Source organism: Mirounga leonina, unplaced genomic scaffold (assembly GCF_011800145.1).
Source record: "Mirounga leonina isolate KUSES-001 unplaced genomic scaffold, KU_Mleo_1.0 Mir_94, whole genome shotgun sequence".
Lineage (NCBI taxonomy): Eukaryota > Metazoa > Chordata > Mammalia > Carnivora > Phocidae > Mirounga > Mirounga leonina.
In genome coordinates this window covers 4555401-4582704 of record NW_023270855.1, presented here as the reverse complement: position 1 = coordinate 4582704, position 27304 = coordinate 4555401, and the positions used below count along the sequence as shown (strand labels likewise).

General features: G+C 52.8%; 1 protein-coding gene across 3 annotated transcripts in view; it reads left to right on the top strand.

Moving 5' to 3' along the window:
* Positions 1-549: 549 nt before the first annotated feature.
* Positions 550-27304, top strand: part of GRIP2 (glutamate receptor interacting protein 2) — a 42673-nt gene continuing 15918 nt past the window's right edge. For 2 of the 3 annotated variants that reach the window (XM_034996861.1, XM_034996863.1), the window contains exons 1-14: positions 550-632; positions 14238-14318; positions 14589-14724; positions 15576-15721; positions 16360-16446; positions 16949-17024; positions 18206-18351; positions 19226-19373; positions 19487-19656; positions 21786-21911; positions 22266-22415; positions 24834-25020; positions 25512-25657; positions 26457-26537. In XM_034996861.1, coding sequence (XP_034852752.1) covers positions 593-632; positions 14238-14318; positions 14589-14724; positions 15576-15721; positions 16360-16446; positions 16949-17024; positions 18206-18351; positions 19226-19373; positions 19487-19656; positions 21786-21911; positions 22266-22415; positions 24834-25020; positions 25512-25657; positions 26457-26537 — 1720 coding nt within the window. In that variant the 5' untranslated portion in view covers positions 550-592. The remainder of the gene's footprint in view (positions 633-14237; positions 14319-14588; positions 14725-15575; positions 15722-16359; positions 16447-16948; positions 17025-18205; positions 18352-19225; positions 19374-19486; positions 19657-21785; positions 21912-22265; positions 22416-24833; positions 25021-25511; positions 25658-26456; positions 26538-27304) is intronic. The other variant, XM_034996862.1, reaches the window with a different exon arrangement.

Below are 27304 nucleotides of genomic sequence, written 5' to 3'. Positions count from 1 at the left end.
CTGAGGCCGGGAGGAGGTAGTTGGAATGTCAGCGGAAGAGCCCCAGGGGACTCTGAGCTCAGGGGCTTCTAACCTGAGACCTGCAGACGCTCTCTGGCATATGGCTGTACTTTATCTGGCTCATGTTCTGGCATTCTGTGCAAGATTCTGTTGGAATCTGCTACTTAAAAAAAAAAAGTTTGGAAGACACTGTTCCTCTTTTCTAGATGGAAAAACTGAGGCCTGGGGAGAGCAGTCACTTACCAAAGTCCCAGGGCCAGTTAGGAGCAGAACTGGCCCCCCGGGGTCTGTCTGCCTGGGGACCCAGCAAGAGGACCCGGGCGTGCCCTCTTCTGAGCTCCCCACCGAGACTCAGACTGTGGGCATGGGGGGGGTGTGTAGGATGACTTCCGAGAGCCAGCCACACAGTGGCCGTGTCCCCTTTAAGCAGAGAGCCGCCCGCTGCAGTGGGTGGACTCGGTGCCCAGCCAGTGGGAGCTGTGAGCTTCCCTCCCACAGCCCCTCCCTGGGGGAGGGTGAGGGAGGGTGAGGGAGGGCTGAGCAGCGTGGCTCCCTTGGGAGTTGGTGGGCAGCCGAGGAGACAATAGCGGACATGCTGTGTGGGCTCAGCCGGGAGACCCCTGGAGAGGAGGGTAAGTCTTGGGGACCTGGAGGCAGAGTGATGGGGCTGAACCCTCTGGAGCTCCTGCTCCCAGGGAGGAAACTGGGACGGCTACTCCCCAGAGACCCCAAGCCTGGAGAGAGTGCAGGGCCGCGACCCCTGAGCAAGCTGGGTGGGCGCACGAGAGGACTCTCTGTCTGACCCTGGCTGCCGTCCTGCAGTCCTGCGGCTGGACACTGAGCCCACCAGGCTGTCCCCTGTCCCGTGCGGCAGGGGCAGCAGGCAGGTCTGGGGTTGCAGAGGGCAGCGCTCAGCCCCTCCGAGGTGCCTCAGGGAGGCGCGTCCTGCCTCCGCATGGGAATGAGCTGGTGGGAGTGAGCTCCCTGCGCAGCGATGTGAGGGCAAAGGCCGAGCTCAGGCTGGGGCGGGGTGGGGGGCGGTGGGCTTCTGTAGCAGGCGGGAGGCTGGACCGGCTAGCAGACGGCAGAAGCCCTGGCCCAGCGTCTGGCTGGTGAGCCCGGGGGCGGTGGGAATGCATGCGGCAGGAGACCTCCAGCAGCCCCGTTCCTAGGTGGGCCCAGGGTTGGCCCCGCGGGAGGGGCTCTGGAGCAAACGTGGTTGCTCCATCCATCTGGCTGGCTGCCTGTCTCTCCAGCCTCATCCTGCTGGGCTGCCTTCCTCCCTTGCTCCCCCCTCCCCCAGCTTATCAAGAGCCACCAGCAGGTCACGCTGGCGCTACCCCTGTTGATCCCTTCCCACACTCAACATACTTTTGATGGTACCTCTTTGAAACAGTTCCAAGGGCAGGGGCTGTGGTCCCAATGGACAGATGAAGAAACAGGCTCCGGGGGTTGGGGGGCGTTGCCCACCCAAGGCCCCACAGCTACGGTGAAGCGGCCAAGCCAGGACTGGCACCCAGATGACTTTTATAGCCCAGTGAACTTAGTCTCCCACTCCACACCCATGGCCAGGGGCAGAGACAGGGCCACCCCCAGGTCCCCAGATAATAACACAGATAATAATAGTAGCTGACAGCTGTTGAGATCTGACTTTGTGCCAGGCTCTGTTCTAAGCTCTTTCTGTGCATTTTCTCACTTAATGTTCACAATACTGTGAGTTTGGTACTATTCTTCTCTCCATTTCACAGCTGGGGAAACTGAGGCATGGAGGTGTTAAGTGACTTGTCCAAGGCCACACAGCCAGAAGTAGCAAAGCTGGGATTTGACCCCATGTAGTCTGCCCCTGCTCCCTCCTGGGGACTACACTATTAATGGGGGCACTGCCTTCCTGGCCTGGATTTATCTGTTCTCTCGACCTAAGGCTCAGGTTAGTGGGGTGACCTTGTCCTGCAGTGGTCAGAGCCACAAGGTCAGTAGTGCCCTGGAGACTTCCTCTGGAGGACTACCGGGGAGGTGTCTTCCCCCACCTCATGGGCCTATGGCCTCCACCTGGGTTCAGACCTCAGCATTGCCTGCCTGGACCTTTGCCCCAGTCTCTTCCTTGGCCTTCTAGCCTCCACCCCACCTCCCCATGCTGCTCTGGGAGGGAGCTTGCTAAAACTCAAATCTGATCACAGCTCCTTGTCTTTTTTTTGTTTTAAAGATTTAATTTATTTATTTGTCAGAGAGAGAGAGAGAGAGCACAAGCAGGGGGAGTGGCAGGCAGAGGGAGAAGCAGGCTCCCCGCTGAGCAAGGAGCCCGATGTGGGGCTCGATCCCAGGACCCTGGAATCATGACCTGAGCCGAAGGCAGACGCCTAACTGACTGAGCCACCCAGGTGTCCCACACAGCTCCTTGTCTTGGCGTTCAAGGCCCTTCTTCATCTCCCTGGCTTTTTCTCTCTCTGTTGACTTACTTGACGCCCACCCTCACCACTGCAGTCCTCACCCTAGTCTCCTCCCCAGGCCACAGAACCTCATGATTACATCTGCCATAGTTGATGTCAGCACTGAGACTTTTTTTTTTTTAAGAAAAGTCCAAAGATGGAGCTTAGGCACAGTGGGATCCAGGTGCTCAGTTAACCTCATTAGGACTCTGGGTCTCTGCTTCTCTTTAGGTAAGCTTCATTTTCATGCAGACTCACTTCTCTCTTTGAGGTGCCCAGAGGGCCCTATAACTCTTGAGTTTAAGGTCAACCAGGTCAGTCATCTCTAAGGAAAGAGAACCTGTTTCCAATTGTTCCAGTAAACATCCCAGGGCCACTTTTTGTTGGCCCAACTTGGATCACATGCTCACCCCTGACCTGATCACTAGGCCTCTGATTGACCAGCCAGGCCTGGGGGTGGGGGGTACAAGAGCAAGGGGGACAAGAGCAGCCAACAGGTGGCCACTCCATACACTCTCCACATTTTGCAGGGAAGGCTGAGGCCCCGAGAAGTCAGGCCCCTTGCAGAGCTCCTCAGTGAGAGCCAGGCTTGGGGTTGGGGTCTGTGAAACGCACTGCTCAGTGCCCTTTCTCTGCCCCTGATGGACTCCTGCCTGCACATGTCCTGTCTTGCTTCTGGGAGCCTTGTTCACCACCCACTAACCCTAAGCCCCTGCGGAAAGGGATGTGACCAGGCTTGGGTGCACAGTAGGCCTGAATAGAGATTTTGGCAGGAAGCTCCACCCCCAGCCCCTCAGTGTTCACTCTCTGCCTCCCTGCCACAAAGTGGTCTTTGTTCTCAGGGCCTACTGGGCCTCAGTGAGCACCGGCCGCCCAGCCAGGTCCTGGGAAGGCTCAGACAGGCTGTGTATGCATGTCACGGGGGTAGGGGAGGGTAGTCCTTCCACTGTGGCCTGGGCCGCCCATCCTCTGAGGGACTCTTACCATAACTGCCTAGATCGTCAGGCAGGCCTGACCTCCTACCCCACAGCAGGGGCTGTGGCCACGGGGAAACCCCAGGCCCTTGATCACAGAGGCCGCAGTGTGGAACCAGGGAGGTCCAGCTTTGCATCCTGGCTCTGCCTCTTCCTGATTTTGTGACCTTGAACAACTTATTTCACCTCTTTGATCCCCATCCTCCTACTCTGTAAGTAGGAATTGAATTCCATATTATTTACTGAGTACTTACCGTATGCCACGCTTTCCATGCTGGACATGGTAGTGAGCAGACAGACGTAACCCAGCCTTCTGGACCTGAAACCCAGTGGGCAGAGGCGGATAGTAAATGAGATCATGACATTTTTTTAAAAAGTGAGGTCTGTTACATAGTGTTGAGTTCATGAAAAAGATAAAGCAGGAAAGGAGGGTTTGAGAGGTGCTAGAGGTATGTGTGTGTGTGGGGGGGAGGTTGTGCAACAAGTTTATTGGGGAGGACCTTCCTGAGAAGATGACATTTCCACAAATTCCTGAAGGACGTGAGGGAGGGAATTTGTGAATCCTGGGGAAGAGCCTTCTGGGCAGAGGGAATAGCCAATGCAAAGACCCTGGGGTGGGCACAAGTCTGGTGTGGGGAACAGTAGGAAGACCAGGGAACTGGAATGGAGCTGGCGAAGGGGAGAGTGTTAGGAGGTGATGTCAGGGAGGCCGAGGGACTGTCAATTGTGGTGAGAACTTTTGCTTTTATTCTTCACAGAGTGAAATGAATCTTTTTACTGCCCCAGGCAGCCACCGTCAGGAAATAAAACGGTTCCATTGATGACCCAGTTTTAAGGTCATGCTCCTCAATATTGCTGGTTTCAGGGTGAGGCGGGAGAGCCTCGGCCCAGAAGAGGCAGAAGGCCAAGGCCTGACTCGAGCCTGCACCCTCATCCCACATGATGTTGGGGTCACCGTGGGCTCTAGGGCCATGGCAGGGATGTCAGCCTGAGCGTGGCTTCAGGGCCCAGTGCCAGGCGTCCCACACACCTCATGGAGGGGGGATAGTGGGCTGGCAGGCTCTTCAGATCATGCCCACGGCCCCTGGTACTCTGCTGTGCCCAGCCTCTGGGTGCTTGACCTCGGGGCCTCCTGGAGTCTGGCCCTGGCTTCCCTGGTGCCACTCCTTTGGGGTCCCTTAGCCTTGTGTTTAGAGGGCGAGCGCACAGCCGAGGGGTAAGGATGTGGCTTGCTGGGAGGCCAGAAAGATCTGGACTCCAGTCCTTCCTCTGCAGCTCACCAGCTGAGTGACCTCTCTGGGCCTCAGTCCCTGCATCTATAAAATGAGGAAGTCGGCAAGCTTCTCTCCCGACGTTTTCGGCAGAGTTAAATGAGTTAGTGCATGGAAAGTGTGGGCCTGGCGCTCCTTTTTCATGTTCTTTTTTCTCAATCCTTGGCAGCAAGTGAATCGGGCATCTACTTTTAAAATCTCTTGGTATATTTCTTGCTTCCCTTAAAAACATGCATTGAACAGAAGGAGGGGTCATGCTGTTGCCAAGTTGATCTTTCCTTGCTTCTCTCTCCGTGGGAGGCAGCCTCTGGAGAGACTTGTCAGCTGTGGGGATCAGGGATCGGGGCTGTCACTCCGAGGTCAGCCTGTACCGGATGTGTCTCCATCCAGCTATCTGCCCTGGTCTAGCCTGCAATGGCCTGAGGGGCGTCCTTCTGTGGGCAGTGCCCAAAGGAGCTGGGCTGTTGCCTGGAGTGCAGGGATCTCAGAGCCATAGGCATGACGGCGGAGTCTCCCCAGGACTGTCATGGCGTGGGAGGAGGAGGCTGGAGGGGGCCCATGGCTCTGCCATTTAGGAGTTGTGTGACGCTGGGAAGTTCCCTTGACCTCTCTGTGCCTCCGTTTCCTCATCTATCACATGGGGATGATAATGGCACCCACTACATAGGAGTATCGTGAGGATAAAGTGGTAATCATTTTAAAGGTCATAGAACATGGCTTGGGTTCAAATCTCGACCCTGCTCCTTACCATTGGAAGTCAGTTAACCTTTGTGTGCCTCGGTTTGCCCCTCTGTAAAATGGGAATACTGATCATACCATCGCAGAAGGTAGTGAGGATGAAACGAGACAGTGCTTATGAAGCACCTAGCACAACACCCAGCGCTTAATCAGAAGGAGTTGTTACCATTATTAATCTACGAAAACCTTTCTAACAAGGTCAGCGATGGGGGCAGGGAGAGAACTCCTGAGTTTCATGGCTTCTGTGTATACCCCATGATCCCACTAATTCCTCACACCGCCCCAGGAGGTGAGCCCTCGCACTGTGCGGAGGAGAAGCCTGAGGCTCAGAGAGAAGTGACTTGTCCTGGATCCCTAGCCAGTGGGCAGCAAGGTTTAGAATCAGAATCTGAAGCTGGCCTAAGTCCAAAGTCCATCCTTCCTTTTCCCCCCCGCAATGCCTGCCGAGGTGGAACAACCAAGCTGGGACTGGCAGATCCTTTGGGGGTGTGCCGGCACAGCGAGCAGCTGCTGCCCCCGGAGGTGGCCGTGGGCCACTGGGGACAGTTGTGAAGGGTGGACCCAGGAGCCCCCTTCTTCTCCTCAGCGTGGGGCTGGGCTGGCCCTGCTGGTGGCTGGCCCTCCCTTCAGTCATTTCCTCTTCTTCTCAGGTTGAGCCTCTGGGCCTTCGTTTTCTTAGTACCACCCCCCGCCCCCCCAAGATGCGGAATGCTGCCTCCTTGAGGCCCAGAGAGCTGGGCTCAGTCACTGCTGAGTCTGTGGCCCCGCCCTCCCGTGCCCCTCTCTTGCTGAGGCAGGATCCTGGCAAAGGCAGCCTGGCCAGGGGCAGACTTCCTTTTCCCTTTGTCAAAGCTCAATAGCTTCCTGGGGCCCCAGAGAGACGGGGATAATGAAGGCAAATTAGCAAAGCTTTCAAGAGAAATAAAATAAAAAAGAAAGGCAGCCGCCCACCCCTGGCTGCAGTGTGGGGCGGGGGACCAGGTGTACCCTGTGTTCTCAGCACTGCCTCGCTCCCTTCGGCTCCCCCGACGAAGGGCCAGCCCGCATCGACGAAGGGCCAGCCCGCATCTGCCGGGCCAGGCTGGCATTGCTGTGGAAATGCATTTCCCTCGGAAGCGGGTTCTTACAGGACGGATTGACTGAAGGCAAAAGCTCATAATTGCCCATTGCTGGAAGGAGGAGACGGGGAGAAAAGAAACACGCGGATAAAAATATCTCTGTTTTTATGCACGTTTCCAGCTGAAAATTGGTGGGAAAGATGTTTTTGAAAAGCCTTCATCTCTAAGCATATAATTACCAAGTCCCAGAGCAAAAAAGAGACAGAGGGGAGAGAGCGAGCAGGTTCTGTGAGGGAGGAGGACTGGGGTCTGAACCCCCATGGGGTTTTCTATAAATAAAATAATTCCCTCAAATTCTCAAGCCTGGGCTGGCTGGAGCCTGCAGTGGGGGGGATACACCCCTATTTTATGGATGGAGAAATAGAGACTCAAATCATACAGCCAATTGGAAATTCCGGCCCTGCCTTGATTCTTGGTTTGAATGCTGCCTCAGTTTCCCCCCTCCCTGGGATGCTCATGAAAGTGGGGCAGTGTTGGTGAACAGGCATCTGCAAACAGGGTAGCATTCCTCATAGGGTGCCTTCCTGAATATGGTAGGGGGTCTTGGATATCCAGAAGCCTCTTATCTAGCAATTAGCTGTCCCGAGTGGCCTCAGTCTCCAAGAGAGCTCATCAAAGCCGCACACTAAAATGCACGTGCCTTCCCTAGAGAGGACTCTCTCCACTCCCTATTTCTCTCTGCACTCCGGCTCTTTGTCTGCACGCAGTTGTATGAATTCTGGTTTACAGCACACAGTCAGCCTGCCTGACGGCCAGGAAAAGAGATGCTCACAGCCTGCCCCCAAAGCCAGCAACAAACTGTAGAAAGGAGGGAGTTGGGGTCACTCAGTGTTGAGATGAGCACACCGGACACTTCTGACCCAGTGGAGTCATTGCAGCCCAATTCAGCACCGTGCACTTCCGTGGAGCAAAATCCGAATATTGAGGTGTAGATGGGGAGGAGAGGCAGTCTGGAAGCCAAATGTGGAGGACACCTCAGAGACACCCTGGACATGGGTCCTGTCTTTCAGAGCCAACATCCTGCAGGCTCTGGGGGTCCACATTTGGGGATCCCACTGTTCCTCACTCTAGGTTTCTGGATTTTTTTGTTTTTAATATCTGGGTTCCAAACACCACATTTAACTCACTGTTGTTTCATGCTCCATTCTTTGGGATCCTACTGCTCTGAATTTGGTGAACTTGACCCTCTGCTTTCTTGTCCTCTCCTTAGGAGATAATCTTCCCCCTCCCCCCTCTCCAGACTCAAACCTGGAGCCGGCAAGCTTATCTCTGGTCTTCCCAGGACAGCCCAGGAGAGAGGGATTTTCCAGTGGCAGAATCTCATTTGCAGGGGATAAGACAAATTTTAATTCCAGAATTGCCCACGTGAAATACCAGAGATGTTCGCTGTCACATAGCTGATAGAACCCAGTCTTTTTAATTTTATTAGCTAACATCTTGTTGAATCTAAATGAAGTGCAAATTAGGGAACCGTAATGGGAGGCATTATACTTAATGGCGTGTTGCCTGAATTGGTGGCTGGTGTGAATAAGGGGCCTGGGGGACAAGGTGGAGGGGGGCTAGTGAGCGAAGCTGCTGGGGGCCCAACTCCAGGGGCCCTGGAAATGATTCTGGGCTTAACTGCTGTCTGATTTGTTATTAACTACCTTCTGGAAAGCAAAGGGAGCCTAGCCTTGGTCTGCAGAAGCAGAGTGCTGGGGGAGCTGGGTGGTTTCTCAGTGGTTAGAGCTGCAGGTGGTGAAGGGTCTCATCTTCCTGAGATCCTGGCTGGGCCATGATCCTGACCTCATGCCAAACCTGACCCAGTCCCAGCCTGGGCCCCACCCAGACTCTAGAGCAGTGATTGTCAAGGCGGGGGGTCGGGTGGAGAAATATTGCTCCCCTAGGGGATGTTTGGCGGTGTGTGGAGTTATGTTTGGTTGTCATGATGCGGTGGGGTGCTACTGGCATCTAGTGGTTAGAGGGCAGGGATGCTGCTGACCATCCTGCAATGCAGAAGAGAGCCCCCCCCCCCCCCCCCACGACGTGGAATTATCTAGCAAAAAAGATGTCAGTAGTGCAGAGGTCGAGAAACCTGCTGTAGTTTGAACCCTGTCCCTGATTCTGACTGAGCCCTGACCCTGACCTCAAGCTGAGCCCTGACCTTGACCCAGGCTGACTCCACCCCCCACTGAAATCCAATCTGATCCTCTCTCTCCTGAAAAGGACCTGGCTGGGATGGGATACTCAGCTTCTGCCCCTGGCTGGGACTGATTCCTCTTCAGCCCTGCTTCCTCTCCAGCCCTGCTTCCTCTCCAGCCCTGCTTCCTCATGCCTCCACCGAGGAAGGAAGATAGGTCCTGCGAGTTAGGTCTCGCCATGGCCAGAGACTTGGGGAGAGGAGTGGCCTTCCCACAGCTGGTGAAGAGCTGAGCCAGGGTCTGCCCTCGGGCTGGGCTGAACCCTGAGCCCATCATCTTTACACTGGGCTAGGGTAGAGCTGCAGGGATGAGGGCAGCTGGAGAGTTCTTCTTCCAGAACAGGCGGGGGCATGTGCAGGCTCAAGTGAGGCTCAAGGAAGCTGTGGAAGGCCAAGGAGCATACCTGGTGCAGGAGGGGTGGCCCCCTGGGGCAGCACGGGAGAACCTGCCAGCCTGATGGTTTGTCACTTGTCTTTGCTCAGCTCAGTCCTGTGCTGAGAAAGGACCTGGAGAAGGAGTGTGAAAAAAATAAACTGGTCCAGAGAGTCTGGAACATGGGGTGGCATGGGCAAGGGGCCTGGGGTCGGGTCCTGGCTTTTTGCAGAAGCTGCCTTGGCTAAGGACTTTGCCCCTCTGAGTCACAAGTTTTCTCCTCTGTCAAGTGGAAGTGACGGTGGTAGCATCTGCCTCCTCCCAGGGCCACTGTGAGAAGTGAAGGAGATAGAAGGGGATAGTGTGGTTGGTTGGTGCATGACGCATGAGCCCCCTTCCCCTTACCTGTCAGGGCATTCAGGAGAATCCAGAATATGCATGGTGCCTAAGACAAGGAGGTGCTGAGGGGAGGCAGGGGCTCTGGCATTCTCACAGAGCAGGTAACCTGAAACCTTCCAGCTTCAAACTCCTTTGAGATGCACAGATGAATTCACAGGAAATGAAGAGGGTGAGCTGGAGAGGAGATAAGCATGGTCTGTATAACCACTTCTATCAATTTTGTACTGGATGTCTTGCCGGTGCAAAAAGGCAAATAACAAAAATAAAAAGTATGAAGTTTAGAAAGTAAGAAATAAAATTGTCATTTTTCACAGATGACAGAAAATCCTGAAGAACCTACAGATAAATGATTAGAATTAATATGGGGATTTTAAAGGTCAGAATACAAAATTAACTGTATTATTATATGCCAGCAACAAATGATTAGAAAATTAAATTTGAAAAACAATCCAATTTACAATAGCATTAAAACACTTCAAATATCAGGGCGCCTGGGTGGCTCAGTCGTTAAGCGTCTGCCTTCGGCTCAGGTCACGATCCCAGGGTCCTGGGATTGAGTCCCACATCGGGCTCCCTGCTCTGTGGGAAGCCTGCTTCTCCCTCTCCCATTCCCTCTGCTTGCGTTGCCTCTCTTGCTGTGTCTCTCTCTGTCAAATAAATAAATAAAATCTTTATTAAAAAAAAACTTCAGGGCGCCTGGGTGGCTCAGTTGGTTAAGCGACTGCCTTCGGCTCAGGTCGTGATCCTGGAGTCCCAGGATTGAGTCCCGCATCGGGCTCCCTGCTCAGCGGGGAGTCTGCTTCTCCCTCTGACCTTCCTCCTTCTCATGCTCTCTGTCTCTCATTCTCTCTCTCTCAAATAAATAAATAAAATCTTTAAAAAAAAAAACTTCAAATATCTAGAAATATAGTTAAAGAAAGATGTACAAGATCTTTGCCCATGAAAATACATAATATTCTTGGCAGAGATTAAAGAAGACAAAAATAAATGAAAGAATAGACCATGTTCATTGATTGGAAGACCCAGTATTGTAAAGATGTCACCTGTCCAGATTGATCTATAAATTCTATACATTTCTCATCAAAAAACAAAGAGAAAACTGAAAAATGGTAGGATGAGTGTAGGCTGACGCTGAGGCTTCCCTTTTGGGGTGGTAGCAGGAATGAGGGTGTTAGCTGGTCTCTAACCAAGGGCTTGGGTTTTAATACCTTAAGGATACAGGAGATGATGCCCCTTATACTTTCCCCAGTTGGAACTTACACCCCAGCAGAAAGCCAGGACCTTTAAAAAGATATACTCTCAGTGAAAGTGGGGATTTAGAAAATATCCGTGCATCTACCAAAGAGAGAGCCTGTCTGTCTCAACTAGGTCTTGGGTGGTCTCCTTTTGAGAATTTGTGACCTGAGATGTGCCCCTTGGTTCTGTCGAAGGTTGTAATTCACACTACGCCCCTGGTTCCAGAATCCCTGAGCCAAGGTGTTGGTAATGATGCCTTGGCAGACACTGAGGGGAAGGAATTGCAAATGCTCTCTGGACCCTGGAGGGACCTGCTCGCAACCAGGCTGAATAAGATTCCCACAGATAGGGCGCCTGGGTGGCTCAGTTGGTTAAGATTCCCACAGATAAAGCCCCACTAAAGATGAGCTCACAATCTAACAATTACCAAACACATGAGGAAATAGTTCCCTGGGAGGGAGAGTCATCAGATGTCCCAGACAGCAGAAACAGCCCTCAAGAGTCTGAGATAATAGAAGACTGAGTAACAGATGAACATTGAAAAGATTTAAAATTATTAGAGACATAAAAGGCACAATAGAAAAGGACAGAACAGCATATGAAAGCAGAATGAGAATATAAGCAAAAGGAACAAACAAAGCTTTCCAAAACCAAAAATGTACTCGTTGAAATTAAAAGCTCATTGGAATTGGGAAGATTTGAATATGGAGTGGGTATTAAATTAATAATTAAGGAATCATTTTAATTTTATAAGGTGTGATAATGGTATTTTTGTTGGATAAGAAATATGTTCCTATTTTTTTTAATGCATACTGAAATATTTAGAGGTGTAATTTCATCATGTCTGGGGTTTGTTTTAAAGTATTTCAACATAGAGGGGAGCCTGAGTGGCTCAGTGGGTCAAGCGACCAACTCTTGGTTTCAACTCAGGTCATGATCTCAGGGTATGAGATGGAGCCCTGCCTTGGGCTCTGTGCTTAGCTCAGAGTCTGCTTGAGACTCTCTCTACCTCTCCTTCTGCCCCTCTCTCCTGGTCACACAAACACACACACACACACACACACACACTCTAGCAAATAAATAAATAAATCTCTAAAAAATAATAAATGTAATAAATAAAACAAAATATTTCAACATAGATAAAATATATGGAATAAATATGACAGTGTTAATAATTGTTAAAACTAGATGTTGGGTAAATAGGACTCATTATACCAGTGGTTCTCAAACTTCAGTGTGAACAGTCACCTTTGCCAAACACAGATTATTGTATCTGACAAAGGACTTGTATCCAGAATATATAAAAATTTGATAACAAGAAAACAACCCAACTTAAAAATGGACAAAAACTTTGGATAGACACTTCACCAATGAAGATATGTATGGATGGCAAATAAGGAGAAGCATACGACATCATTAGTCATTAGGCAAGTGCACATTTAAAACCACAATAAGAGGGACGCCTGGCTGGCTTAGTCGGTGGAGCATGTGACTCTTGATCTCAGGGTTGTGAGTTCCAGCCCCATGCTGGGTGTAGAGTTTACTTAAAAAAAAAATCTTGGGGCGCCTGGGTGGCTCATTCATTAGGCATCTGCCTTCGGCTCAGGTCATGATCCCACAGTCCTGGGATCGAGCCCCGCATCGGGCTCCCTGCTCAGAGGGAAGCCTGCTTCTCCCTCTCCCACTCTCCCTGCTTGTGTTCCTTTTCTCACTTTGTCTCTCTGTCAAATAAATAAATAAAATCTTAAAAAAAATCTTAAAAAAAGCCACAATAAGAAACTTCTATATATCTATTAGAATGTCTAGAATTAAAAAAAAACCCTAACTAATATTGCCAAATGCTGGCGAGAATGTGAAGCATTCATCCATTACTGGGGGACATGCTCCCCTCTATGTTGCAGCCACTTTGAAAACCAGATGGGCAGTTTCTTACAAAGTTAACCTCTTCCTTACCATATGACCCAGAATCCCATTCCTGGATATTTACCTAGTGGAATGGAATGTGATGTTGAAACAAACACTTGTATGCAGATATTTATTACGGCTTCCTATGAAATCACCCCACACTGGAAAGAGTGGAAATGTCTTTCAACAGGTGAATGGCTAAGCACACAGTACATCATCCCTGCAATTGAACACCAGTCAGCAATAAAGTGGAACAGACTACTGATCCATGAAAAAACATGTGTGAATCTCAAATGATGATGCTAAATGAAAGAAACTAGACTCCAAAGCCCACACACTATGATTCTATTTATATGGCATTCTAGGGAAGCCAGAATTATTTAGAGAGAAAACAGACCATTGGTAGTTGAGGGTGGGGGTGAGGCAGGGACTGTCTACAGAGGGGCAGCAAGGGAGAATTTTGGGGGCGATGGAAATGTTCTAAATCCTGACTGTGGTGGTGGTCAGGACACATTTCCCAAAACCCAGAGAAAAGCACACCACAAAGAATTAATTTTAATGTCTATAAGATTTTAAAAATAGATGAAAATATAAGTTAGGGTAAAACACTAAAACATACGCACCTGCAGATTGCTGAACCCCACCCTCCAAGTTTCTAATTTACTCCGTCCTAGGTGGGGCCCAAGAATTTGCATTTCTGACAAGTGCCCAGATGATGCTGGGCTAGGGACCCTCCTTTGAGAACCTCTGCGTTGTACTAGTCTATTTTCCTTATGTTTGAAATCTGTGACAAACTTCTCCAAGCATTAAAAAGGCTAATGTTACTGCAAATGAGACATCCCCAAGAGAGACAGAAGTAGGAAATGTGATAGAGAGAGGTGATGGGTCGTGGGAGAGAAAAATGCAAAGTCCCAAGGAATATCCATTAAGCGTTTCGTAAGAGAGGGAAGGAAACAACACTTAAAGAAATAATAGGAGAGTGTTTTCTAGAATTAAAACTAAAGGAGACAGACTTATCTCTGGCTGCCTAGAATGTCTGAGAATATGAATTGTAAACTCTAAAGTTCAGTCCTCAAGAAGAAGCACTAACTGGGTCCGTTCAAGATTGAGTTCGCTCACGGTGGGCCCTGTCTCACATGTGCGGTGGGACCCGTGCGTGAGAGAGCTGCCTGTCCCAGCGGGCATGCAAGCACGCCCCAGGCAGTGGAGTCCGCAGACCTGCATTCTAATTCAAATTGCACAACTCCCCAGCTGTGTGCCTGGGGGCCTGAGTAGTCCTGCTGGGATCCTGAGCTCCTTTATTTGTACGGTGGAATAATCCTGCCCATAATTACGTTGCGGAGATGGTTACCCACAGAACAGCTGTGAAGCTCCCTGTATATCATCGCTGTTCAGAAGGTTATTCAGCCCAAGGGCAGAGATGGAGCCTCTGGTGGGGGAGGTGGCGGGGGAGGGGGGAGCCATGAGGATGCGCCAGCGGAGACTTGGTGGAGCTGGTGGCAGAAGGAACCCCCTCTTCCAGGCCACATTGGCGAACCAGAAGATTCCAAGGCTGAAAGGGTTCTCCTGCACTGAAATGAAAGTGCAACTCGGGGCTTTTTCTCTTTCTTGCCTGCAGACGATGGGCCTTACTCCAAAGGAGGCAAGGATGCGGGAGGGACGGACGTGGCCCTGGCATGCCGCAGACAGAGCATTCCAGGTAAGGAGCCTCCTCTCCTTCCTCCTTGTCTGTCCGGGAGGCACGGAGAGCTCAGAGTCGGGGTCAGACGGCATTGGCTCTGCTGCTAACTCGCTCTGTGACCTTAGACCAGTCACTTAACTTCACTGATCCTCTGGTGTAAAAGGGAGATGATCTTACTCAGCATTTTGTGGCCAGGTGCCCCATTTACCAAGTGTTGGTCTCAGTTGTATTGGAGCTGGGGGTCCGGAATTGCCCCATGCTGCCTGCTCACCCCCCATCTGTTGACAGAGGAGTTCCGCGGGGTCACCATGGTGGAGCTGATCAAGAAGGAAGGCAGCACGCTGGGCCTGACCATCTCCGGTGGCACCGACAAAGATGGGAAGCCCAGGGTCTCCAACCTGAGACCGGGGGGGCTCGCCGCCAGGTGAGGAGGGGGCTTGGTGGGGCAGTAGGAAAGGGCCAGGGGCCAGTGGAAAATGGACCAGGGCTGTAGGCAAAGCGATTAGGTGGGTGTTTCTAGGAGCACCCAAGTGCTTCTCGGAGGGAAGCGTCCAGTGGAGGCTGTAATTCTAGGCCCCAGCTTCTCTTCCCTTTACGTAAGGGGCTGACTTGGCCACAGCATCCCACTCTTGCCAGGCCCTCCAGAACTTTGCACGTGCAGTTACCTTCTCGGAAGGCCTGTTCCCCACTGGCAGACTCCTATTCACCCCCACCCACACCCACACTGCCTCTGGGAGGCCCCCCATCCCAGGGCAAGGCAGCTGCCCTGCTCTGCTCACACGGCCCTGGGTGCCACTTCTGGACACATTGCTCTGGATTTTCCTGTCATCTTACCTATGTGGCTCCCTTAGACCATGAATTCCATGAGACCTAGGGGTTAGCCTCTCTGGGCCTCGTTCAGGGCAGGCGCTGGTAAGTGTCCGGTGGAACAGAACAGATTAGTAGTCAGAAGCCAGGGTGAGTGCTTTAGGAACTAGCAAAGGGGTAGATGATCTGGCCACTCTTGCAGGCTCCTTGGGGCTGATCAGAGCCTTCATCAGGAGGGTAACACCCCAGCAGGGGAAAATGCCAGGCCTGGGTGTCAGACAGGTCCAGGTTAGAACCCACGCTCTCTTACTAACTCGCTGTGTGACCCTGGATGATGTCTGACCTCTCTGAGCCACAGCTTCCCCATCGGTAAAATGGGGATTCAGAGATCAAAATGATTCAACAGAAGAGCGGGTGTGGATGCTGGCACTTGCCACCATGCATGTGCTCTGGCCTCCTTGCTCCCAGGAGTGACCTGCTGAACGTGGGCGACTATATTCGGTCAGTGAATGGGATCCATCTGACCAGGCTCCGCCATGATGAGATCATCACCCTGCTCAAGAATGTGGGCGAGCGCGTGGTGCTGGAGGTGGAGTATGAGCTGCCCCCGCCCGGTGGGTGCCCTTGGACTGGGAACTTTCTCCATTGCCTTAGTCGTGGGTAGATACAGCCATCTCCCCACCAGCACCTGGGTGGTGGGGTCCATGCCAGCTGGGGACCTGGGTGGGTGGGACCTGAGGATTGGCCACAAACATCTAAGCCACACCTAGGGACTTTGCCTACAATTGCAGTATGCTGTCACCAGGAGGTGGCAGGGCCCTGTTTATAAACCAGTGTCATTTTGTATATTTAGTGCTCAGATGCTTTTCCTTCAGGGGGGAAGGTTTGGGGAATGTTGGCTAAAAAAATTGTTCCCTGTCCTACTGCTCTCTCCACCCTACCAGCCTGCATTGAGTACAGTGGCCTAGGGTTTAGCCTAGGTCTGAATTTTCAAAGTTGGTCTAAAGTCTTAAGATTTGAATAACTAGAATTCAACCCTGGCCTGAGCCCATAGCCACGGACTCAAGTCTGAGTTCAGCAGAACTCTTGAAGTCTTACTTGTCCTACCTGTAAATGGGTGGGGGTGGGGGGAGTTTACCCTCCCTGTAATCTCTGTGACTGGTCACCCAGCTCTCCCGGAATGAGCTTTGGGGATGTCTGTGGCTTGGTGATGTGACTGAGGGACTCAAAGGAGCCCTCCATTTCTCCCCAGCCCCTGAGAACAACCCAGGGATCATCACAAAGACAGTGGACGTCTCCCTGTACAAGGAGGGCAATAGCTTTGGCTTTGTCCTCAGAGGTCAGTGTAAGAGAGTCACACTTGGGGTCAAGGGGAGGGAAGGAGGCTATTGCCTATTCCATGTGTGTTCTGTTTTGCTTTATATGGATAGATAGATTAATAGATAGATAGCTTCTTGCTTCTGACTTTAAAAAGTGAGGACCATTAAGTCAAATGTTAAATGGAAAAATTTGCCAAGAAATGAAGTGTGCATGATTGCTGGGAGTGAGATTGAGAATAAAGTTTAGAGCTGCCTTGGAACCAGGGCAAAAAGGAAAATAGGGTGGTGTCATAGGAAGGGAAGCAAACCATTTAAGAGAGAGAGAGGATTTCAGTCATGTCCCTACTTTCTGTCACACTCTGGGGATTTATAGTTGGAATTTTATAAGAGGGCCTGTGAATAGCAAGGACAGGTCCTCAAACAGATTTAATGAAGGGAGCCTGCTTAGGGCTGAGTCAGGTCCTCTAGGTGTCAGGGAAAGAGTGGGTAGATGACTGCCACCTCCTGTTGAATTCTGTCCAGGGGGTGCCCATGAAGATGTACACAAGACCCGCCCGCTTGTCCTGACCTACGTCCGGCCTGGTGGCCCCGCTGACAGGTGAGCCTGAGCCGGAGGAAGCTGGAGGAAGCCTTTCCCTGCCCTGATTATGCCCAGATCCCCTGTGAAGAAGGCAGACCAGAAGCCATTGTGCCCATTCTCCTGATGAGCAAACTGAGGCCCAAAGAGAGGATGCCCGTTGCCCCAGAGTCACTCAGAATTGTTGGTGGAACCAGGACTCCATCCCAAATGAGAGAGACCCCAAGCTCTTTCCTCCCTGGCATCCTACTGTCTCAGGGGTGGGGAGGGAAGCAAGCCTTGGTGTTATGTTGTTCTTCCCCCATCTGTGGAATGGGTCTGATTCTGCAGCTCCTAGGAGTTACCGTGAGAGATTTGGGGCACCGTGAGCAGTACCACCGTGGCCTCTGTCTTGCAGCCTCTGAGTCCTGGCTGTGCCATCCCGCCTGGTGCTGCCTGGGCTGAGCGGACAGGGCCAAAAGGAGAGAATGTGGGAGAGGAACATGTCCAGTTCCCAGCATCCGACCCCCTGACCTCCCCAGTGGGAGATTCTTGGCCATTTTAAGAGAAGCCTGGAACAGCCTCGTCAGAAGTCTAAACCCGTTCTTGGGACGGGGCCCTGTGACGAGCTATTCATAGAACCTCCCAGAATAGCTTTGGCCACCTGTTGGAACAAGCATTCCAGGGTGGGGATTTGACCCAAACCGAGGTGAACCCCTGCTTGGCCCTTCTCCGGGGGCCCCTGCCGAATTCGTTCCCAGGCGCATTTGTCACCGGGCCAGACTCGCTGCTGAGAAACCAGTGAGAAGGGACCTCAAGATGGACAGCGCGAAGCCTCCAGGCCGCCCCACCCCTGGCGCTGTGTGGCCCTGGCAGGGCTGCTGTCCTTTCTGGGCCCTGGCAGTCCCCAGTGTCCCCGGGGCATCCCCACGCAGACATTCTTGGGTTGAGCTGGGGCTCTGACTGTATTAAGCATCGAGCAGGGTGGGAGATGTCAGAGCTGGTCCCAGCTCTGTTTGCATCCCCGCTTCATTGACTTAGCTGCTCCCCCAGAGCCTCCCCCATGCGCTCCTTCACTGCGCCACCCCTTCCTCCTTCACCCACTGCCTGCTCCTCTCCGTCCCCTGCCACCCCACCTTTCCCAGCGGCCTCTCGGCCTCTCACCAGGGCTGTGGCTGGTGCTCGCACGGGGCCGGGCTGGCTGACCGCGCCCTTCCCTGCAGGGAGGGCTCCTTGAAGGTGGGGGACAGGCTGCTCAGCGTTGACGGGATCCCGCTGCACGGGGCCAGCCATGCCACTGCCCTGGCCACGCTACGGCAATGCAGCCACGAGGCGCTCTTCCAGGTGGAGTACGACGTGGCCATCCCAGGTGAGTTGGGGGCCCGAGGACTTGGGTTGGGGCAGGACGAGACCCAGGGCTTGAGGGAGGGGGTAGCGGGCACAGATCCTCACCACTGCAAAGGCGGTGTGACCTGGGGCCAGTCACCTAGCCTCTCTGAGCCTCTCTGGGCAGTAAGCGCTATGTGCCAGTTGACTGTTGGAGGCCCTGGGGAACCAGGTGAGAACGATACAGACGAGATCTCGGTTCTAATGGAGCTCACCGTCTGGTGGGGAGAGAGGGACAGTAAACAGAATAAATCAAATACAGAGGCTGTCAGATGGCAGTAAGTGCTGTTGGGGAAAAAAAAATGAGGGAGGGAAGGGAAAGGCTGGGGGAGAGAGAGGTGATGGGGGCCCCACCAGGCTGGTTGCCGAGGAAGTACAGAAGGGTCGCATTCAGGAAATGATGAAAGTCAATGGGGTCTGATTTGCTGACATGTGGACCCGGTGGCAGGGGTTGGGGGGGTGAGGGCGGGCAAGAGCAGAAAGAGCTAGGTTTTGCTCTCAAGCCACCAGGTGTGTTCCTGGGGGTGTGGTTTCTGAGTGCAGAAAGGTGGTAGCGAACATGCAGCTCGGGGCCGGCGAACTGCAGGCTCTCCAAAACTGTGAGCATGTTAGTGTCGTCCGGCAGAGCCCTGGGGTCAGAGTCCCTCAGAGCCGAATCCCTGTCCCGCCTCTGCTGCTGAGGACTTGTGTGAACTTGGACAAGGCCTTTGCCTCCACATGCCTCAGCTTTCTGATCTGTAAAATGGGTGCAACAGTCCCTCCCCAGCAGTGAGGATAATACCGAGCTAGCAGAGTGAGGCTAGGAGGCAAGTGCTCAGTATTTGCATTTCAAACCCTTCTGTCCTTCCTTGTGCCAGATACGGTGGCCAGTGCTTCGGGGCCCTTGGTGGTGGAGATAACCAAGATGCCTGGGTCAGCCCTGGGGATCTCACTCACCACTGGCTCCCAGCGGAACAAGCCAGTCATCACCATTGACCGCATCAAGCCGGCCAGCGTGGTGGACAGGTGAGGCACACACTGGGTGCCACCACCATAGTGGGCAGGGATACAGGGGGAGAGGCAGCCCAGAGCTCCCTCTGGCTGGACCAGCCTCTCCCTTCACTCTCCCGCCTGGCCAGGAGTGGGGCCCTGCATGCTGGAGACCACATCCTGTCCATCGACGGTACCAGCACGGAACACTGCTCGCTGCTTGAGGCCTCCAAGCTCCTGGCCAGTGTGGTGGAGAGAGTGCGGCTGGAGATCCTGCCTGCACCCCAAAGTCGGCGGCCCCTGAAGCCCTCAGAGGCAGGTGGGTCCCCTTGGAAGGTCTCAGGACCCAAACCTGACAGCTGATGGGGAGGGGTGCACGAGGTCCCAGAGGCCTGGGACCGAAGCCCTGGGCAGACTAAAATGTATTAGAACAAATGTCCATTCCTGTTGGGAAGCTCAGATTGTCAAGTGCAGCAGCTGAGGGTGGGGAGGTGGGGCAGAGGAACAGCCTGAATGTTTGAGTTGACAGTCTGCTGGTGTGGATGCCCCAGAGCTAGCGCCATCACTCTTTGCTAAGTTAATAGAAGTATAAGGGCTAGCTCGAGGGAGAGGACAGTCCTATGCTCAGAGCTTAGATCTGGGGCTCAGCTCCGGGGTCCTCAGCAGGTCCAGAGGAGGCAGCCAGGGAATCAGGAAGGCCTAAGGCCCCCCCTACCTTTTGAGGAGTTGGGGTCTCCCAGACCAGAGCAGGGAGCTGGGGGCTAGGCAGTCTAAGAGCAGAGGAAGCCGGTGATCTAAGAGACCAGAGGGCAGAGCCGAACCCGGGGCAGGGTGGTCACAAGGAGGCAGCTTCCCGCTCAGAGCCTGGAAGTGCGTCCAACATTCCAAACCTTGGGCTTTGGGTACAAATGCCAGCCCTGCCCCAGCTGAACAGGTGCTTTATGCCTCTGAGCCTCAGTTGCCTCATCTGTAGATGGGAGCGCAGCCTTGGGAGGGGTCAAACAAGGTAGAGGACAGAGCACAGCCCAGGACTGTGGTCTGGGTGGTCAGGCTGTGAATTCCAGCCCTCGGGACACCGTGTATGGGCAAGGATGGAGTCAGTCCACCCCATCCTTTGCAAGCCTAATTGATCATCTGGGAGAGAAAGATATCCCCCAAATAAAATGTGGGAGACAGGCCTTGGGGACGGTCCGTCTCCGTGGCTCTGTGCAGACACATCTCTGCCGGGGTCTGCAGAGGCCCCATCAAGCCACAGCCAGGGCCTGCCACAGGAGGCTTTGGGGCTTGAACTCGAGTGACTCATTCTCGCACCATTTACAACGCACCTGCCGTGAGCTGGGCTCAATGCTGGGGCTTCCCATGGGTCACCTCTTTTCATCCTCGTGACAAGTCTGTGAGGGCGGTTTTGCTGTTACCCCACTTGACAGAGGCGACTGAGGCTCAGAGAAGCACAGTGCCTTATGAGGGCACAGGGCTGCGACAGTCTTCCTGGCCCCCATTAAGTGGCCTCAGCTAGGTGCCAGGCACTGCTCGAGGCACATCCTACATCTTAACTCACCCAGATCCTTCCCATTATCCGAGGAGGCAGCCATTATCTTAGTCCCATTACACAGATCATGACAATGAGGCACAGAGGGGCCAAGGGACCTATCTCAGGGACCAGGCAGCTGGCTCCCAGGCTGGCCAAGCCCCTCAATCCATCTATGGATACGCTGCACCAGCCTGGACCCCTCAAAAGCCCCGAAGCTGAAGGAAGAGCTAAGACGAGACCTGGGGAGCCTGGGAGAAGGTGTTGCATGGCAGGTGGTTGGGAGGATCAGGTGGGGCAGGTGGGGGAGGCAGGATCTCTGGGTCCCGCGGGAAGGGGATGGAGAAGGAGCGCAGAGAATTCATCTGGGCGGAAACCGTGTGAAAGCTTGGAGGGGAGGAAGCCAGAGCAGCCTGTCTGCAGCGTAGGTCTGAGCAAACTTCGGCCAACCCCACAGGGGCCCTGGAGCATAGGTTGCCCCGAGGGCCCCGCGGGGGGCGGGGGGCAGAACCGGCCAAGCCCTAGTGCCCCCGGTGCTTGACCCCTGGCCCCTGTGGCCAAGGCTGCCCAGGCCACAGCACTACTGCAGATCCTGAAGGTGCAGGGGCCCTATGCCCTCTGCCAACTGCACTGCTCAAAGCTGATGCGCCGGGTCTCAGGCCGGGGCTACTTTCCCTCCCGTCCCTGTTGCTGCTTGGCTGAGCACTGAGCACAGTGCCTGGCACATAGTGGGCGTCCGGGACACGCAAGCAGCATCTGAATGCCTGGCTTGGCTTGGCTTGGGGGAAACTCAGGCTGTCTGGTCCTGCTTTCCTCACTTCATCTCGCAGATGGGAGCGTGGCTCCAGGGGGCCGTGCTGAGTCCCGACTCGCTCAGTCTCTAACGCCTGCACTTCTCTCTCCTCTTCCTTGGGCCACAGTGAAGGTGCAGAGGAGTGATCAACCACACCGCTGGGACCCCTGCGTGCTCTCCTGTCACAGCCCCCGGCCCGGCCACTGCAGGACGCCCACCTGGGCCACACCTGCTGGCCAGGACCAGAGCCGATGTAATGTGTCCACCTCACTGTGGCTTGTGCATGTTTCATAGGGGAGGAAACCAAGACTCCGAGAAATTAGGAAGTCTGCCCAGCATTACCTAGCACATTAGTGATGAGATGGGCCCCTATCCCTGGCAGCTGGGTTTCACCATATCTGTGAAAACCCCGCGGTCTTTGAGGCCCAGAGCGGGCGAGACCTGTCTGAGGTCACACAGCCAGTGTTTGAGGTGAAAGGGGGAAGGCGTCCCAGTGTCTCTCTGCGTCCCAGTGTCTCTCTTCTGTGGGGTGGTTGCCTGGCACCCACTGTGTGGCAGGGTGGGGGACCCTTCTGGGGTTCACGGGGCTGTGCTCTCATCTCCCCAGCCTTGTCCTCGACTCCCTTTTCCTCGCCGACCATGAATCATGCCTTTCCCTGCACCAATCCCAGCACCCTTCCCCGTGGATCCCACCCCATGAGCCCCCGGACTACAATGGGGCGGAGGAGGCAGCGAAGAAGGGAACACAAGAGCACATGTAAGTAAGCCATGGTCTCTTCCCTCCTCTTTGGGCTGCCTGTATGGCTGAGAGATTTGCCAAAGGATGGGGGTATTTGGGACAGGGTCCCAGGTGTGTGTAGGCTCATTAAATAGCATGAGTGGCCCACCAGGCTGCCATGGACGGTTGGGCAGGTTGTGTGCTGCACAAGGATGCACCTACCTGAGGGGTGTCATTTTGTACATTTTAGTCTTAATGTACAAAATGTCATTTTGTACATTTTAGTCTTATATTTTGATTGTGGAAAACTTCCAGCAGGTGATGACAGTGTCTCAGGAAAGGATACCTTTTCAGATGTGCATAAACGTTTCACAGTAACTCCATTTCATTTTCTTTCATTCTGTGATTCATTCTGATGCATTCAAAGAGAAAGTCTGAGTGTGGTGTAGCTGTGTCTGTACCATTTCTCTGACATTTTTTAATTTCCCCTAAAACAAAGACACATAGGCCTGAGACTAGCCATCCAGGATGTAATAGTTTATAATAATTTTCACTTTTATTATACATATCTCATATATATAGTGTATATATGAACATGTATATATACACTACACTCGTGTATATATACACACATACACATACACACATATTTCTACTTCCCTTTTGTTTATAGGCATTTCTCTTTATTTATGATCACTATGTCTATAATTCCCTTTTGAAATGAAGGTATTTAAGAATTTTAAAAAGTGAATAAATGGAAAGACAAATAGTAGTGAATGATAATGTGGAGGTAGCAAAAGTCACGAGAATGCCAAGAATTTTGAAGTCTCCTGGGAAAAGTCCTTCCTTTGCTGATGTAGAGAGTCTATCCAGCTTCCTGCCATGTGAACTGCAGAGGCCTCCAGGAAGGATGAAAGGTCAAACTGGGCCATTTGGAATTGAGCCAAAAGAGGGAAACGAGGAGTACAAATCACCTGGCACCTGAAATATGGTCATGAGCTTCCTGGAAGCCAAGGTGAAAAGGGAAACAGATTTCAGAGTCAGATGAGAGGTAAAATATGCCTTTACCAACCACCTTTGTCAACCACCAAACCTGGGAGTGTGTAGGTGAAAAGATTCAGAAATGCTGTTCATAGGCAGGGGCATGTGGAGGCTGGGGGCTCTCGGGACCACTTATCTGTCCTTTTCCTAGGATGGATGACTAATAAAATGTTATCATTATTATTGTTGATGATAATTATTTAACTGAACAATTTGAACACCCCCTATGTACCAGGCACCATTCTTATTATTAGGGATGTAACTGTGAAAATATAATAAATATAAATACAATAATGCAGCATATGCAACAATATAATATATCATGTGTATTGTAATGTGTAATATAAATATAACAGAATAGTAATAAAGATATAATAGTTTAATATAATTAGTAGTAGAATTAAATATGATAATAAATTATATTTAATAAATGATATCCAATGTCCATGTTAATAATACAAATGTATTTTATATATGGAATATAAAACGATATACATTAAGTAACATATCAAATAGATAGAAAGTTTTCATATGACCCAGCAATTCCATATCTAGGTATACGCCCAGGAGAAATGAAAACATATGTCATGTTCACCCAAAAACTTACACATGAATATTCTTAGCGGCATTATTCATTTTCGCCAAAAGGTGGAAACAACCCAGATGTCCATTAAGAGATGAATGCATAAATAAAATGTGGTGTATTCATAGAATGGGATATTATTTGGCCATAAAAAGGTACGAATTCAGAGACATGCTACAATATGGAGAAACCTTGAAACATTATGCTTAGTGAGAGAAGCCAGACACAGAAGGCCACAGATTATAGGATTCCATTTATGTGGAATGCCCAGAAGAGGCAAATCTACACAGAAGCAAATAGGTTAGTGGTTGCTTAGGGCCAGGAGAGATGGGAGGATTTGGGGCAATAGCTAAAGGGACCAGGGTTTCTTTTTTGAGGTGATGAAAGTGTTCTACAATCGATTGTGCTGATGGTTGCACAACATTGTTAATATACTAAAAAACCACTGACGTGTTCACTTTAAAAATAGGTAAATTGTATCTCAATAAAGCTGTCACCAAAATTAGCATACTATGTGGTATTATGAGAGCGTTCTGACAAAGCTAACATCACGTACCAGCACAACCCTCAGAAGCTCTGTTTACAACGTGGCAGTCCCAGGAGCTGGTTTCCTTCATCCTTGTCACGGCCCTGCTGGGTGGGACTCAACCGCGGGCCAGATGGGGAGAGCACGGCTCAGAGTGCACTCTGACTCTGCACTCTGCAGGGCGAGGCAGGGCTCCCACCCACTCGCCCCTCTGACTCTAGGTCCTTGGGCCTGGGCGTGGGTTGGTGCTGGCAGGAAGGGCTCTCTGGGACTGTCCACCTGAGAGCCGTGCCCGCCTGTCCCGCAGTGTCACTGGCCTCCAGCACGGTGGGGCCTGGGGGACAGATCGTGCACACGGAGACCACAGAGGTCGTGCTCTGCGGAGACCCCCTCAGTGGCTTTGGCCTCCAGCTCCAGGGAGGCATCTTCGCCACCGAGACCCTGTCCTCCCCGCCCCTCGTGCGCTTCATCGAGCCCGACAGCCCGGCAGAGAGGTGAGCCAACTGCCCCCGCCCCCTGGGCCTGCCACTCTCCAATTCAGGGGGCTCACAGACAGCCAGGGAAACTGAGTCACATGCCAAGCCTGGCTTCACGAGGGTCTCTCACCTAACCATCCCATCCACTCCATCATCAGCCCCACTTTACAGATAAGGAAACTGAGGCACAGAGATGCTGATTCATTTGCTCAGGGTCACACAGCTCATGAGTGACCCAGGACTTGAACCCCTGTCTGTCTGAAGTCAGCGTTCTCTATACACACATCTCGTAAGGCACAGTGTCACCCCCCCTTGGACAGACAGAGAAACCGAGGCCCAGCAGGTTTACCCCCTTAGCCAGAGTCACGGGGTTAGTTGCCTGAGGCTCTAGAGCCGGCCCAGGGCTGAGCTGTGAGTCAGACCCAGGCCTGCCCACACATGGCATTCCTGTGCCCCAGGAATAGCCGTGATGGTAACGGAGCTGCTTCTTTCTGTGGGGCTGGGTTCAGGTGTGGGCTGCTGCAGGTCGGGGATCGGGTCCTGTCCATCAATGGGATTGCCACCGAGGACGGGACGATGGAGGAAGCCAACCAGCTGCTGCGGGACGCGGCGCTGGCCCACAAGGTCGTGTTGGAGGTCGAGTTTGATGTGGCAGGTGAGTGAGTGTCCCTACCCACCTCCTCATGCGTTGGGACCCTGTGCTCCCTCCTCTCTTTATCCTGCTCCTGCCCGGGGCACATGCTCTTCCAGCCCCATCCCACTCCCCGCCTGGTGACCCTCTGCCAGAGCGTTTGCGGTGTGTACCTGAGGACTAGTGGTGGCAGGGAAGGCCCTGGCAGGGGAGGCAGGAATCCCACACGCCAGTCTGAGGGTTGATGAGGGATTTTTGTGCCAAAACAGGACCTAAGGGAGGGCAGAGGGGGGCTGAAAATATCCCATGCCCCTCGGCAGGCCTTAGGTAAAGAACCCCAAACACAAACTCAGGTTAGAACTCTGGTCCTGTGATTTGGACATTCTGTGACTTTGGACAGGACTTTCTTGCCCACCACCATCCTCAGTTTCCCCAGCCGTGAAATACTGAATAGAGTCCTTCTACTACAGTGGATATTGTTTGAGTTAGATGAGATCAGTTGTGGGAAAACACCCAGCTAACGCCTGGCACATAGTAGGTGCTTAGTAAATTGTTGTTGGATCTGAACTGGGTTGGGTTTGCCTCTGAGGAACCCCTGGATGGCAGTCATGGGGTCTGGGTGCCCGCCCCAAATCTGCTCTGACCGGATTGATTGTCTGAGACAGATGTCAGCTCACCATGCCTCAGTTTCCTCCTCTGTCAGGATAGGGTTGGGATGGTGACTTCACATTCTCTCCCAGCTGGCCTAGAATGGGTGGGGAGCTGGGACTCCCTGCATCTCCTCCCTTGGGTCTCACACACGTCCACGTGTGTTTGCATGCAGAGTCCGTCATCCCGAGCAGTGGCACCTTCCACGTGAAGCTGCCCAAGAGGCGAGGCGTGGAGCTGGGCATCACCATTGGCTGTGAGTCCCTCCCCGCGGTCCAGTCCCCAACCCCAGCGAGCCACACCTCCAGCCTGGAGGAGGGGGATGCTCCTGGTGCAGCCCCTTCCTACCCCAGACTCCACAGTCAATGGAGGTGGGAGTTTAAGCAATCTGGGAGGGGAGAAGCTGCTCCTAGCCCAGGAAACTCCGGATAGGGCTGCCAGGTACAGTTGCACAAGTTGTACATGACACGAGGGTGCCCATCTGAGGTAGACTTACCATTTTATTACATCATTTCCTCAGTGGACTAATTGGAAGGGGCGCCCTTGTCTTATCTGCAAAGATGCCACATGGGCTAGAAAGGGCTCCTACCATCTGGTCACTAATGGGAAAACCCATTAGCCCAGATGGACTTTTTTTGCAAGAAAATGTAGCTACTCATGTAGCACCCATTGTCTTAGGTCACATTCCCCCAGAAAGAGCTTCTTAGACAAAGTTACATTCGGGGGGGTTTTACTGAGAAGGGCCCTTGGAATCAACACCTGTGCCAGGTGAGGGACGTGGGACTGGGTGGACGGAGAAGCTGGTTGTGATGCAGCCAGTCCCACGGAGAGCTCTAGGGCCAGGAAGGCTTTGGAAGTTGCCGTGAATGAGGCTGGGAGCCAGGCCTTTGCACCACTGCGTGGACCAGGCCACACCCAGGAGCTATGCAGCCTTGGGTGAGGCCGTTCTCTCGGCCAAAGGCAATTCCCAGAGAGGGAGCCCCCGGGAGCCATTCAGCCAGCACTCCCGGCAGCTGGGAGAAG